The following is a 16,162-nucleotide window of genomic DNA, read 5'->3' as shown; positions in this document are numbered from 1 at the left end:
ATTTTCTGAACCAATAATAAAACGAAGAATTAACAAAATTTACAACTCAACTAAATATAACAATAATGAGGAACAAAGAAACAATACATATATATCACTACCATATTTTCCAGAAATCAACAGGAAAATTTCAAAAGTACTAAAGCCACACAACATTATAATTGCGGAAAAAACAAAAAGCAACTTATCAACTGAACGTTTCCCAAAACTAAAGCCAAAAACTGACAAAATATATATAGCAAATACTGTATATAGAGTGAATTGTTTAGAATGTGATAATACATATATAGGACAAACTAAACAATATTTAAAAAAGGGAATGTACGAACAGAAATACAGTCTGAGAAATACTAGTGAAAACAAAACAGCATTAACACAACATGCACACCAAATGTTACATAATTTTGATTTTGACAACGCAGATATATTAATTAGGGAAACAAATTACCAAGAAATGATACAAATAAAAAAACATGCAAAAGCAGTAAATTTCAGATCAGATACCGACAACCTTAGCAACATTTACCAAACCCTAATAAAGCCATAAGTATGGAACGGTACACTAGTGAAAAATTAAAACTATTTCTGCTTATCTCAATGCATTCTCGCAAATGTAGAAAATAATTCAGACAAATTCAAGCTTTTCAAGAAGGCAAAGACCTAAAGGGACGTTAATTTTTACCAATCATGAGATGATTTTTTTTGTTTTGCTCTCCCAGAAGAAAAAAAAAATTTCCCTCAAAAAATGTTTTAACACTTTGTAATTTATAAATTTTATACAACATATTTTAATTGTGAATTGGTGTAGTTTGTGTATAATTTGAAATCTGATGATGGCGCTGTTGTCTCGGCGAAACGTAATGAAATAAACAATGCTTCAAAAATGTTTACTTCACACTTTGACTGAAACCCAGGAAGGATAGGAATATCATAAATAGTTTTTATTGCAATACTAGTTTTGTAGCTAATTTCATTCAGCATTTGTTCACAACATAATGACAGTCAAAAAAATGTTCACAGTTGTGAAATATGTATATTTTTCTAACATTTATATCGTTATTCTACAATAAAATCTCGTATAATATTTGTATTGTAAATTCATATTGAGACACTCAAGGTATTGTCAAACTCTGTTAAGATTAAACCTTGTCATTATACGTGAGAAACAATATATACAAACATTTAAATTTCCTCCACCGAACCTCCTACATTCCTCAATCCTTTTGAGGTAATTTTCAATTACTTTTCGGCACATTACCGGTAATATCTCTGTCATAACTTCACGGATATTGGCTTTCAGTTGCTCAAGAGTTTGAGGATTGTTGGTGTAAACACGATCTTCCGCATAGCCCCACAAAAAGAAATCTAACGGTGTTAAGTCGCAGGATCTTGCGGGCCAATTGACATCACTCAATCTCGAAATTACGCGTCCTGGAAATTTCTCTTGCAAAAGGGATCTAACTGCCAGTGTTGTGTGACTCGTTGCCCTATCCTGCCCACATGTCTTCCAGATTATCCTCTTCAATTTCTCTCGCAAGTCTAATACATAAATGCAGCAATTTTACATGAAACTGAAATCGACTAAGAGAGCTGCAATATATTTGCCAAAAAATATTGCAGCTCTCTTAGATGTCTTCCAGATCATAATCTTCAATTTCTCTCTCAAGTCTAATACATAAATGCAGCAATTTTACATGAAACTGAAATCGACTAAGAGAGCTGCAATATATTTGCCAAAAATTAAAGTTCAAAGTTATTATAATAGCCGGTTGATGAAAAAAAAAAAGAAAGACTGACAACTTAAAATTTTGAACGAATTATCAAATTAAGACCATCCACAGGTAGCAACAAAGTAGTGAACAATATTTTGAAACAAAGCTTTTTTGGACATGACATGACTGTTCTAAATATGGCAAAAACACAAAAAAGACATTTTCAGAATTTGCCGAATCAGGATTATTTATTCATAAAAAGCATAAATTAATGGCTGCCACCCCTAACGCCCTAATAAGGATCAATAACAACGTTGAAATAACATGCCCATATTCCCGGTCTTCATTTGGTGGAAATATTTCATCAAATTTCAGCCGCAACTGTTCTGTAAACATTCTTTTGGAATTCATTTGTTAGAAAATTTGTTCCAGGTTCGGGCAAGTGACCACCTAGACAAATGCTGATTTATGTTGTTTTTCTTTTCGGTTTAAACTTAAACTAGATTTAGACATGGACATAAAGACGTTCATATTTCTCCAACAGTTAGTACCGTTATCCTGTGTGGAGTTCTTACAAAAGCTACAAAATGGTTCACAGTTTGATACTCACTTCTGTTAAATTAAAATTGACAGGTGTGACTGACTAGACCTATAGCTGTTCATTTTGACTGACACTCAGTCATTAGTAAATTTTAATGGTTTATAATTGTGCGGGCTCGGATATTTCTTGCTTTGTATTTGAGATATATTAGAAATGGATTTCCTTTCTTTGAAGAGAATAATTTGAGATATATTCGAAGAAATACTTTTAGTCACCAAAACCTATTAACTAAAGAGCATGAATCTGTGTATAAAAAAGCCAAAATCAGCCTCAAGAATTAAGAATGTGATTTGGTCGATTTGTTGCTTGAACAGAACGTTTAGTAAATAAAGTGCTTTAATACTGAAATTCAAAACTATGTCAAAATTCTTCAGCTTTTCTCATGTGCATGTTGTAAATCCAGACTCTTCCAAAAAGTAATCCGATATTGAACCGCATGAAATTTGTTATTGTAGCCCTTAAATACAATTTAAAAATTTTACCGTTTTAAAGGATAAGAGGGACATAAGTAAAACAGGACGTTACATATTTCAGATGTAATTGATTCCAAATGTTTTCCCTTCTCTTCGAGATTGACTAAATCGCAGGGTAGTTGATCCGAGTATTTGCTCTAATATTTTTCCACTTTTACCATGAAATTGTAGTCTAAATTTAAAAAAATGGTTTGTGCACATTCCATAAAACAGTAAAACCTCGACTAGTTAATAAATATAGCTGAAACAATTTGCAGCGTGCAGTGCATTATTTTTTCAATATCCTTTGCGAAAATCCTGAAATAACTTGATGTCTAAACAGTAAGATTATATCAATAATTTAGTTTGTTCTCATGTCTGCCTAATGTGAGCTGCGGTTAAATTTTTGAAACCCCAATTAGAACGTAAAAATGAGGAGAGGAGCCAAACAGAACCCAACAAGTTACATAATTTATAAAATGTATTTAACGGCTGATCCTTATTCTTATCGATTATCTGCATTGTGTAAAACCTTCAGGTTGGTGCAAAATCCCATAAATCCCTGTAAAGCAACAGCGGATCCAGCTTTCAAGTCAGGGGGCAGTCATGTAGTAAATATTCAGTCAGGACAGACTTCAATTGAATTATAATAATTCAATTGAATAAAATAATTAAATAGTAGTTTTCGGTACAAGGGCGAAAAGTGTCGCTTTTCGAAAAGCAACACAACATTTTTATTTGAATGAAAAACATTACACGAAACGTAAGTTATAATAAATCAGAATTAATCAACTTCATATTTAAAATCTGATGTCAATGCCAGAGACAAGTCTTGTTTGTACTTGTCTCTGTCAATGCCATTTTTGAAATTATCACGTTTTAACGTTTGTAATTTTTCAAAAGCTTACTTTTGTAAGCATATACAGCTAAAACAATGAGAATGATAAGAAGTATAAGATGCATATTTTACATGAACGTTGCGCTATTGAAAAAAATCGTGTTTTGCTTGTGGGAACATCGACGAGCGCAGAAAAACAGACCATTTGAACGACTTTTACACTGAACTTGTAACAAAGCTATAATTTATAAATTGTAAGTAAACTTAAAATTATAATCAATATTTGTCGATAAACCTGCGAAATTCATTAAAAAAGCATATCGATTACTTTTGAATGAAAATACTTTAAAAAATATAACGACAGTGACAGGTTCAATTTGTCAAAACAAATGAACAGTAAAGAAAAGTGCTTCTTTTTGATCCGCGCTTCCGATCGAAAAATGGAACTTTTAGATTAATTCGAATAAAAATAGTATTGTTTGGTTATATGTCGTAGTATTTTTAATCACATAACAAAATAAATTTATTTTATTGTCTTCTCACAAATGCTCTGCGGGAGACCGTCCCAAGCCCGTTTTGAGAAAAGAAGAGGGTTGAGCGTGGAGCTAACCACCCCACCTCGTGAAGAAAGTATGGGCTATAAAGAAGCAAAGGAAAAAAGATATGAATATTGGAACATGGAACGTGCTCAATTTATATCGACCGGGTGCAGCAATAAAAGCAATAAAAGAAATGGAAACTTTGAATATGGATATCACCGCTCTGCAGGAAATACTGTGGCCTGAAGTGGGTCATACTGACGTAGGGAATTCAGTACTTTTCTATAGTGGCAATGACCAAAAGGCCCAGGCGGAACAGGTTTTGCACCGATATTAGGATAAAAGGCACTTTCTACAACTACTCGCTATATCAGTGCATGCACCAACGGAAGACAAAGATGAAGGTATAAAAGATCTGTTTTACAACACTTTGCAGAGGAAACTAGCCCAACTTTCCAAACAAGACATGATACTCATCTTGGGCGATTTCAATGCAAGAATTGGACAAGAAAAGGCACTAAGACCATGTGGGCATGCACAACCTTCACAATGCTTCCAACATCAACCGTCTGAGAGTGGCAGATTTGACCAGGTCGACTAGGAGCCAAATGGATCACTTTTATATGGATGGTTATAATTGATGCAAGGCACGGACGTAATGTACGAGACGTGAGAAGCTGCAGAGGGGCAGATGCCGATTCATTATCTGGTCAAAGCCAAGATCAAAGCCAGAATATCTACAGAAATGACCTCAGTGGGATGCAGAACATCTTCAACAGACAGAGATAAAAGCACAGTATCAGGAAGAACTAGAGCGACCGATCCGAGAAAACACCAGGAGGCGCATTGGTATTTTATATCTGGAACAATTACAGAAGCAGCTAGAAATGTGGTAGGGGAGAATATGCTCTGGAGGAGGCAACAGAAAAACCACTGGTATGATGAAAAAGGTGAAAAAGTCCCACATATAAGAACAGGGCACGATTCAGACGACTAAGAACCTTTGGAAAGAAACTGCTAAGAAGAAAAAAGAGAGAATGGAAGACAGATAATTAATTGCACTTGAAGAAGAAGAAGGGAAAAGTAACACAATAACATTCTACCCAAGATTACGTTCTACAACAACAGAATTCAGACCCAGGACCGACAATGTCTTAAAGAAGAAACATTGTGATCTAATAATTGACAAAGTAGAAATATTGCAACCGTGGAAAAACTTCCATCATCTGCTCAATGGAGGAACTGATGAAGAGGGGGAAGCACGGGATCTGCTGATTGCGGAACAGCCCAATGGGATCGCTTCTAAAGAGGATATTACAAAAGCAATAAAAAATAATAAAGTCCCTGGCGAAGACCTACTTCTTCTAACGTACTTCTTCTAAGACTAACCTCCTTCACAGGAAAAGTATTGGGATGCTTCCAGAGCGGTTTCAGAGCAAATTGGTCAACAAGGTACCAGCTAGTTTACCAATAGGTAATTGCTAGAGAAGAGCTGGAAGTTCAATCAAGACCCCCTCCAGTTATTTACAGATTTTCAGCAGGTATACGACAGCGTAAAACGAAGGCTGGCATCCCACCTAAGCTTCACTGAATAATCAGAGCCTGTCTTGAGGGTTCTAGGTGCAGAGTAAATGTATTGGTGATGACCTCTCAGAGGTGTTTCAGGTGAGCACAGGTCTTAAACAGAGAGACGAACTATCACCCACATTTTTTAATATCGCATTGGAGAAAGTCGTAAGAGAAGCCAAAATCTAAACTCAGCTATTCAGGGCCAGTGGATCCAACTTCCTGCTAGCATATGCCGACGATATAGACGTGGTGAGCATAAGCGTCTTAAGAGTAAAAGAACTACTTTACAAAATCGAGAAAGAAGCTCATATATAGGCCTTAAAGTCAACGAGGTCAAAGCAAAATAAATGCGTGTCTCAAGACAGGACAAAATGTGACCATGGACACATACAACTTTGAAAACGTAAAACAATTTAAATACTTAGGGTCCACAATCACATCCGACAACGACATGACATGAAGTGAATCAGAGAACTCCTAAAGTTAGCCAATAGGTGCTTATACGCTCTAAAGGATATACTAGAGTCCAAATACGAGACTAGGAGAACGAAAATCGAAACGTACCAGACCCGTGGTATTGTACGGTTGCAAATCCTGGATTCTTACGCTGCGAAATGGGGAAGTAATTCGAATATTGGAGAGAAAAGTGCTCTGAAAATTTTCGAACCCACTAAACACCAGGATACAAAGACAAATATTGAACCAATCAGAACTGATTAACCCCATCAAGGCACCAAGGTTGAGATGGGCAGGGCACGTACGAAGACAGCCACAGGGTAGAATAGTCTACTTAATATGGGAAGGAAGAGCACCACTTGGAAGGCCGAGATTAAGGTGGCGTGATAATAAAGCATCGGATCTCCGGAAAATGGGCATCAAGAATGGTCGAGAAGTTATGAAGACCAAGACAGATAGAGGCACATCGTTGCCTCAGCCAAGGCCCACACGAGCTATGACTTCCTCCACTTCAACTTAAGGGCTTGTCTGCCATTGAAGCTCTAAGAAAATTCAGCAAAACGCTGGTCCGAGAACTCATGCAAAAATAAAGCAACTGATTCCGCCGCTCTTTGTTCGCCACCGAAATTGTTCTAACGAAGAGTGAGGAAGACTTCCAAAGATGTGGGCTGACTGTAAATTATTGTAACATTATGAGATATTAATATCACGTCGAAAATTTCATTTTGACTAACGAGTGGTCCCATTTAAAAGCTGCGAACTTTTGCTACTGAACTTCCTTAACAGCAAAAACTGGTTGTTTCTTGGTTTTCGCTTTTGATTCCAATTTACTTCTTATACTATTACTTTGGTGTAAATTTTGCTGATCTCTGAGGCTCATCATCTAGAGGCAGCATTAACATAAATATGTAAGTCGTTGTAGGGCGATTACTTTTGCATTTGGTCCACCACAGCATTAATAAAAAGTCAACAAACAACATGATGAAGAAGTTTTCAAGTGGAAACAAATGATTGTAAAGGCGACCCATTTCGCGAGCGCCTCGTGGCATTCACTTCTGAAAGCACGTTTGTCGACTTGGCCGTGAAAGACCGGGAAGTGGAGAGGTACAAGTCGAGGCCAACAACCTGCGATGGCCGAAATAAGCCAGCCAGAGCCATGGCGAAGACACGACTTCCACGGCTCAGCGCCGATGGAAGATGAAGAGACAGCTAAAGTGGAGAAGATAAACGATCGAAATATAGGAAACGTGGATTTTTATCATCTGCTACAAGTAGTTTATTTGATAGATAACACATGCACAGTCAGTCGAAGAAGCCGATCAATTAGTAGACAAACGAACGTGTGAAGATGCTGATGGGTTGAAGCAACTGACAATGTTTGTGTAAAATGAAAAAGAGACTAGGAAGGCAACTTGTGATTTTTTAGCTGCTACAACAAAAATGTACAATTTTGCCTTTAGGACGAGGAAAATTAACCCATCTTTACCAGAAAAAAATAAAATTTACTCTAAAATTAAATAAGAAAGCAAACTTTCAAGAATTTCCCAAAGCATCCAAGTCAAATGAGATCATTCAATATTCGGGAGCTGATCGATAATCAAACTATTATCAAATTGATAACAAGCGAAACTGAAATAAATCGAATTGTAAAGCAAATAATTTTTCAAGCAACAAATAAGCAATATTTTTCCCTGAGGTCTTCATTTTCGACACATGTTTTCCACCTAATGAATTAATAAAATGAAAACGTATCTGTAGTGAACTGAGCTTTCTTCTCGACTATTTCAAACGGACATGCCATGTTAGGCCATATAGAATAGGAATAATACAGAAATTCGAAACTTCCAAATCGTATTGAATGGTTTCCTTTCTGTCCAGAAAACGGACAAAAGAGAGAAAACACGCACCCGCCGGGTATCCAATGTAATTGATAATGAAAGATGAGAGCAATTCTTAGATGCCTTATTGATTTAAATAAAAAGTATCAAGTTTCTCTATAAGTAATCCATTAAATGAATGTAAAATGAAACGTCGACCGTTAAAATTACATGATTGTTTACGAATTTAAAAATGAGAAAATTAAGTTATACGTTCCTAGAAAAAAAGTGTTGGTAAAAAGTAAATTAGAGAAAATGTTGCATCTGACTGTACTTTGCTGAGCACGAAATCAATTTTAGAAAAAAGCGACTTTTCGGTGTTCATTAATGATTGTCAAGTTTCTAAGAATCGACATATAAAATTGATAAAGATAATGAAATAACTAAAGCGAAGTGAAACATAACTTAATTAAAATTAAATAATTAAATTATAAAAAGCAATTAAATAATTCAAACAATGACAAACATCATTTCGTTTCGGATTTATTTAACGAAATATTTATTGGCTGGTTAATAAAGAAGGCCCAAGAAACACTGCAAAAATTGAAAATCGTTCTAACTGGTGTATAATTCGGTTGTTCTCACATCGAAACCATATAAGAGATTCCACCAAAAGTAGTATTTAAGCAACACCATTTTATCGAAAATCTTGCTGAAAATCTGTATGTGTGTCATCGGTGGTTGGAGGAAAATCTCCTTGAAAACTCTTGATAATTTTTGACGAATAAATGATGATGATGAATTAATTATTTATTGTGTTTTGTCAGTTTTGCATTAATATTTTTGTTAGTTGTTATGAGCTTTATTTGTTTATTTTCATTTCCTGTTAGAAATATCCATTTCGCTCAAACTGACTCTGAATTTGAACTCGATTAAAGGTACCAAAGCCCTTGCTTGGCACGTAAGAAGGTGGTACCGAGTCAACCCCATACGGAAACCCACAGATAAAAATTATATCAGAAATTAGTAACAAGTAAATAAGTAGTCACTCGTACGTAAAGCGCTGGCTGAAAAAAGTGGTGCCTAATCAACTGTCTATTAAAAGTACCAAATAAATAAATGGATAAATAATAGAAAAATAATCAGTTCATATAAAAACAACATAAAAGAGACATTTTATTAACATGAGACAATAAAACGGCAGCTTAACTAGTTAGTTAATTTTTAAAGGTCAATTCGCCAGTCAGGCCATGGAGTAAGTAAAATAATTTTATTCCTAAGCTCCAGATCATCGTAGAGCAATAATTAAACGCTTAAAATTTGCATTAAAATCAGCAATTAAGTAATCAATGTGTATATTTTATCTGCATACAATTTACTCTTCAGCTTTTAACATTACAAATTCTTTATTTTCAACTTAATGTTTAAAAAATTTACCCTTCAGTAATCAATTTTTCCTTTATTGTACGTTATAGTATAACTCTCTACAACTAAAATAGTCCTATGCAGAAGTCTCTCCGACGTCTCAAAAAAAACTTATTTTCAATCTTTTTTACTTTTAACATAACAAATAGGTGAAATGAACGAAAAGTTATAAATATTTGAAGATAAAATTTATGCCACTTATAAAATGTACAAAAACCGTCAAAAGGTTATAGTACAATTTTTTAAACTAAATTAATTACAGAAAATTAAAAAAAAAACGCTAATATTGTCGGTTTTTTTTTTGAGTAAACGAATGAACGGCTTTTAGATTAGTTTGTGCCGTATTGTAGATACATATTTTTAATACTTGAAAAAAGTATTAAACTTTTTTCAAAAGCTTTACCGGGCCAAAAGTTATGCGCAAAAAAACGGCTTTCGGCACTTTCTTTGATTATTTAATCAATGTTCCACAGCCGGAAATCGCGCGCAAACTATTGTCCCAATATTCTGACATCTTTCTGAACAACTTCCAATAAATTATGTACCTAATCCATTTAATGCCCGAAACAAGCCTTTTAAAGTCTAATCTGACTGGATTATTAATCAAGAGGGAATGCGTGGCTCATATGCGGTAAGATGTTTGGCTGCTGCCACCTGTGAGGTAGTTGATAAAGCCGCCACAGTCTGATCTTTATAACTGTATAATAATAATGGGATCTGTAATCAGTCTTTATCTACGTGTATAACCTTACTTCTAAAATAATTTTTTTTTTCAAGATAGTAACATTTGCAAACCCTCATCGAAGTTTAGAAAGTTACTTTTTGCACTGAAATAAAAGTAGTAAATTTAAGAAAATGGGTAGAAAAGTGACAATTGCTTCTGCAACACTTAATCAATGGGCTCTGGATTTCGAAGGAAATCTGGATAGGATTTTACAGTCGATCATGGACGCTAAAGAAATGGGGGCCACATTCCGAACTGGTCCTGAATTAGAAATTTGGTTAGTATCAGAGGCAAATGGATACAGGAAGTTTTACATTGAAATATTCAGAGACGCATTTGGATGCTAAAGTATAAGAATCTTTGACCAACGAATATTCGAATATTCAGTGCAAATTGCCCACTTTGTTTCGATATGGACATGTCTTTGCGGTCAAAAAACCTCAAAATTACTATCTTAGATAATAATCCAGCAAAACAGAAAAAAGCAGTAAAATCATGGATAGCTAATTTTCATTTTTAGGTGTTTTGTTTTTACTTGCTCGTATCGTTTATTTTTCTAAGTTGGAAGGTAGTTTCAGCTTTACTATTTGTTGCTTCTTATTGTCAATGCGACTTTAAACTTGTTTGAAGACTCTGGACTTTCTGTCAATTGCAAAGCAATTTGTTGTGTTAATTGCCTTTTAGGTACCTGTTATGGTATGTTTCTGTTTAAAACCATCATCATATCAATGTTTGCGCAAACTTAATAAAACTAGTGATGGGAACTATCGAATTATTCGATAATTGTAATTTATTCGAACTATTCGATAGCCATGTTTTAATTAACACTATCAAAATATTCGATATTTTGAAGTAGTTAATAAGTTAATTTGAAATGTAATTAATTTCAATATTAATTTACTAAATTTGGTTTATGTCCAATAAATAAAAAAAATAGTAATAATAAAAACAATTAAAATTGTAATAGATTTTTGGGAAAAGTTTATAGTAAATTGTATTCATTTTGATGATTAACTATTTTTATGTCAAAATGAACTTTTACCACTTTCAAAGAAAACGGTTCATATCCAAGGCTCCTAAAACCTTTCTTGGAATATGACAACGCATGCCCCCAAAATTCCGTTTCTTTCGTCTTGGGAGATTGAGGGCGGTGTCTATTAATCATCCTAACAATGGATCGCATAATTTCACGCTGATGAGATTTATAGGTATAAATCTCATCAGAGTGTTATAGTTTGTTATTTGTAATTTGTAACTGTCCTACACTGCACTAGATTGCGCGCACTATTCAATGAATAAATTAATTCGAATTATTTTATTCGAAAGTTGCAATCATTCATTTACTATTTAATAATTATTCGATAGTGCCCAACACTAAATAAAACATCAAATGAATGGTCACCTGGATACCCAGATCTCACGCCACTAGATTTGATTTTGTAAAGGCATTTAAAATCAGAATGCGAATCGAATTATGCGCAAATTGAGAAAAGGTTTATCAGATACGGCCCTGTAAATCTTGTGGAAAATTGTCAATTTCCACACAATGCACAAAACACAGCTAAAATTACAAAAATTATAATATTGTTAAAACAAAAATCTTAAAATAAACTGATAAACCAAAGTTTCATGTTTTTTCATTTTTCTGGTGATTGAAAATAATTTGCTTTCAACACCAAAAAAACTGACTGATTTTGCCAATGATATCAATACAATTTTATGTAATATTCTCCTTTATATGAGGGATTTTTGGCGCTCCAAAATCACGAAAACCGTCCTGGTGTTAGAATATTATCTGACTTCAAAAAATGATGCTCAAATTGAGAAAACGAGTCGCAATTCTCGTTTTGGTTTTGGTGGTCTTGAATCAAGACAGACCGAAAACAGCTTAGCAAATGTTCATACAAAAGTGATAAGTTTAATTACTTCAGAAGACTTAGAAATAAGGATTTTATTGACAAGAAGGCAAATAGGCAAAATTTTGGAAATTATAACCGGAAGTTTGGAGAGAAGGTACGAAAAAATATGATAATTCTGCCCAATACTTCCTCCAAGGCAATAGGTGCGGAAATCGGGCAGGACAAGTCATTTTAGATGTAGATGTTCCGCCTGAATAAAGTTCCTGTACAAAAACATTATCTCGTTTTTGACTTCGATTCTGTTAAGATTTCTATCTTTATTTCCACTAGCGGCGATTGTTTTCCATTTGTGGTCGGCATCTCCCAGTTTAATTATCTTCAGCCTTTAAACCAAAGAAGTTTCCCAACGCAAATTATAAAGCTATTTTGTTTCAGTGGCTACAATTGCCAAGATCATTTTTACGAGAGTGACACTTATTTGCACTCTTGGGAAGTACTAGCTGAACTTCTAAGTGCGCCCCTTTGCAAAGACATGTTAATAGATGTAGGCATTCCGGTGATGCACAAAAATGCTGCCTACAACTGCAGGTAATTTGAGAAAATCGTAAGTTTGACTTTCGCAATACCTAAAGTCTATACAATGGATTTTTAGACTAGTGTTCCTCAACAAGAGCATTCTGCTCATTCGGCCCAAGAAAGTTTTAGCTGGCGAAGGCAACTATAGGGAGCACCGCTGGTTTTCCACCTGGAAAAAAGTAAAACACGCCTCGAATTACAAAAATTAAATAAAATCTTCGTCGGTTCTAGGATAGAGTTACTGAGGATTTTTACTTGCCTAGAATGATATCAGCTATAACTGGCCAGAAAACAGTTCCTTTTGGCGATGCTGTGATTTCCACTTTAGATACCTGCATAGGTCAGCTTCTGTACAATTCAATAGGGATGCTTTATCATAGGTTTTACAGGCTTTGAAATATGTGAAGAACTGTGGTGTTCAGCCAGCCAACACATCCCACTGTCTTTAGATGGAGTTGAGATTATTTGCAATGGCTCTGGAAGCCATACGCAACTGAGAAAAAACTACATCTTAACGGATCTTGTTAAGAATGCCACCATGAAATGCGGAGGTAGACTATTAATTGCCAACTAAAAACTCTTTCATCCGCTGCTGCTTATTCCAGGTTGTTATGTGTTTAGTAACCTCAGAGGTTGTGATGGTGAAAGAGTGTATTTCGATGGGACTTCTTCCATAACTCTGAATGGCGCAATCATTTCTAGAACCAAACAATTCGCCTTGGATGAAGTGGTAGGTAGTCATTTCAACATTTTTCTAGAGCTGATCAGCGTATTTCCATTGGGCAGGAAGTGATCACTGCAACGATAGATTTAGAGGACATAAGATGCTACAGAAACAGTAAACGATCTTTAGCTGACTTAGCATCTGGTAGTCAAAGTTATCCTCGAATAGCTGTGGATTTTTCGTTGTCCCAAGACTTTGACGCCATATTGCCGACTGCGCATCCTATTAGCTTCACTACTTTAACACCCGAAGAAGAAATTGTTCAAGTAATATATTTTACGAAGGAATTATTTCAATAAGTTCGACTCCGATATACTCTTAGGGTCCTGCTTGCTGGCTTTGGGACTACCTAAGGCGCTCAGGTCAAGGAGGATTCTTTCTTCCTCTAAGTGGCGGAATAGATTCTTCTAGTACAGCAACCATCGTACATTCCATGTGTCGAATGATTGTAGACAATATCCAGAGGATTGGAGGTAATGAACCAGAGCATTGAAGTAATGAAGAATGTAATTTGAATTATGGTAGATCCGAAAGTGTTAGCTGATGTCAGGAGAATAACCGCAGATGCGGAATATACCCCAAAAAGTGCCCAGGAACTCTGCAATCGAATTCTAGTTACTTGCTACATGGGAACGGAAAATTCATCACATGAAACCAAAAATCGGGCCAATAGCTTGGCCGCAGCTATAGGAAGGTAACGTTAAATTCATTAAAGGTGATGGAAGGAAGGGGCAAATGTGTTGTTAAATGTGAAAAAAATTACCAATGGTACAAAAACCGTTAATCGGGTACGTTACTAGCAAGCACAAAAACTTCCATTGCCGTTTTATGTGTTGTCCAATTATCATTCTTAGAGAAAACGTGAAAACTCCGGATTTTTCACAGCTACCATCAGAAGATTGTCATCGATAAAGCAGTTAGTGCCTGTTTGGAAATCTTCAGTGTAATTACTGGCCTATTTCCGAAATTTGCCGCAAACGGAGGATGCGCCCGGCAAAACATGGCGCTTCAAAATATTCAAGCCAGAGTGCGAATGGTAGCTATTCTTCAATTTGTTATGAACAAATCGATATGGAAGGTTTTTTTAAATAGGTTCTCAGTTACCTTTTTGCTCAGTTGGTGCTTTGGGCACGAGGAAGGCCCGGAGGGCTTTTGGTTCTCGGTTCCGCTAATGTGGATGAAGCATTACGAGGATATATGACGAAGTATGATTGTTCCAGTGCCGACATCAATCCCATAGGTAAATCAAAAAACCCCAAAATTGTTCCTTTGAAAAAATGTTTTTTCCATAGGAGGCATCTCGAAGACCGATCTGCGCAAATTCATCCTTTACGCAAAGGACAAGTTCAACATTCCTATTCTTGGAGATATTTACTACGCCGTTCCAACAGCCGAATTAGAAGTGAGTTGCAATGTGGTTTGCTGTGAGTTCCTAATTTTTTTCAATCGCAGCCTTTAGCTCAGGGGCAAATAGCGCAAACAGATGAGCAGGACATGGGAATGACATACAGTGAGCTGAGCCAGTTTGGTAAGCTGAGGAAAATCGACAATTGCGGCCCCTTTTCCATGTACTGCAAGCTGGTGCAAACTTGGTCTGATACGTGCACTCCCAAGCAAGTTTCGGACAAAGTGAAACATTTTTTCCGGTTAGCATTGCAAGGTTTTGCAAATTGTCATTCATTTCACTAGTATGAAGCATTTGCTGAATTTGCATGTGGTTTTTCAGTTGTTATGCAATTAATCGGCACAAAATGACTGTATTGACGCCCTCCTACCATGCAGAATGCTACAGTCCCGATGACAATAGATTTGATCTGCGTCCGTTTTTGTACAGAGCAAATTGGTCTTGGCAATTTCGAGCCATTGATAAGCAGGTGAGCATCAATGTAAGACTTTGAAATAAAGTCTAATTGTTGGTTTATTGCAGTTGGATTACTTAAACAGTGTGAAGAGGAGCGCTTCCAGTAGCAGCAATCTGACCAAGAAATCCTCCAGCAACTCCAAAATTCGCACGGGTGTAACCGTATAGTATAGGGCTTTTGTGTAAAAGGTCCCAAGGTAACTCGCAGGAATCCTGCCATATCATTAGTACTTCAAGTACTTAAAGATCGATTTTTTTGTTGCTCTTTTGCAAGTCAATTGAACAAGGCGAAATCACTTTACTCCAGTTTTTCGACCAAACTCACTCTAAGGCCTAAATCTGTTAACGAAAATGTTACTATCTCTATTAGAGTTTGTACCCTTTACGGGGAATTTCTCAGGAAGCAACCTTCTTACTCATGTTGATGCCATATGCGATTTAAGATGAAAATACTGAAGTTATTTTTTAAGTTTTACTCTAAAATGTATTAAGCCCAATTTTGTAAATATCCGATATCCAAAATCATGATTATCAACGCAATTGCAAGTAGACAAATGTAGCAGCGAAAGTTAACGTAGATCAGTTATCTTTTAGAGTAGAAAATATGTAGACACTTTCGCGTCCAAAGCAATAGAATGTTAGTTTTTAAAAAAGTTAGTCCGATCTAAAGATGTATTCTGAATTTTCGCTGTTTGTAGTTCACAAAGTATTCTGTGATAAAACTGGATAAACATAAACCAACAATAAAGCACGCTTTCAGCACTTCAAGGAAACATTAGCACTTTTAATTAGTGCATTGCGAATAAACACAGTATAATTTCACACTGTCTCCTAGATAGGGTTGTATTAAATGTAGCAACAGAAAAGCTGGTTTTTGCTATGTGGAGATGGTGTGCTGTCTTAACTATACCCTCAGTAGATAACACTAAGTGTTACCGCAGTTGCAGTACACCTTCATTTAGTTGATAACACGACCATTAAAAAAATATATAATTTTCCGTTCAGCCAA

General features: G+C 35.6%; 1 protein-coding gene across 1 annotated transcript; it reads left to right on the top strand.

Moving 5' to 3' along the window:
- Positions 1-10,161: 10,161 nt before the first annotated feature.
- LOC109545850 (glutamine-dependent NAD(+) synthetase) lies at positions 10,162-16,162 on the top strand. The gene is made up of 15 exons (XM_048661484.1): positions 10,162-10,410; positions 12,428-12,580; positions 12,645-12,747; positions 12,800-12,908; positions 12,958-13,119; positions 13,174-13,298; positions 13,355-13,558; positions 13,615-13,765; positions 13,818-13,986; positions 14,178-14,328; positions 14,385-14,532; positions 14,585-14,694; positions 14,745-14,938; positions 15,019-15,166; positions 15,220-16,162. The coding sequence occupies exons 1-15, from the start codon at positions 10,265-10,267 to the stop codon at positions 15,319-15,321; spliced, it is 2,175 nt and encodes a 724-aa protein (XP_048517441.1). The 5' UTR covers positions 10,162-10,264; the 3' UTR covers positions 15,322-16,162.

Source organism: Dendroctonus ponderosae, unplaced genomic scaffold (assembly GCF_020466585.1).
Source record: "Dendroctonus ponderosae isolate FM_Combo_2020 unplaced genomic scaffold, Dpon_F_20191213v2 Dpon_F_20191213_1, whole genome shotgun sequence".
In the NCBI taxonomy this organism is placed as follows: Eukaryota; Metazoa; Arthropoda; class Insecta; order Coleoptera; family Curculionidae; genus Dendroctonus; species Dendroctonus ponderosae.
Note: the sequence above shows the minus strand (reverse complement) of the source record. Positions and strands in the feature narration are given on the sequence as shown.

Coding starts and splice junctions, on each gene's coding strand:
- LOC109545850 (XM_048661484.1), top strand. CDS start 10,265: ATGGGTAGAAAAGTGACAATTGCTTCTGCAACACTTAATCAATGGGCT. Junction 13,987..14,177: donor TTGGCCGCAGCTATAGGAAG/GTAACGTTAAAT, acceptor GATTTTTCACAG/CTACCATCAGAAGATTGTCA. Junction 14,329..14,384: donor TTCAAGCCAGAGTGCGAATG/GTAGCTATTCTT, acceptor TTTTTTAAATAG/GTTCTCAGTTACCTTTTTGC.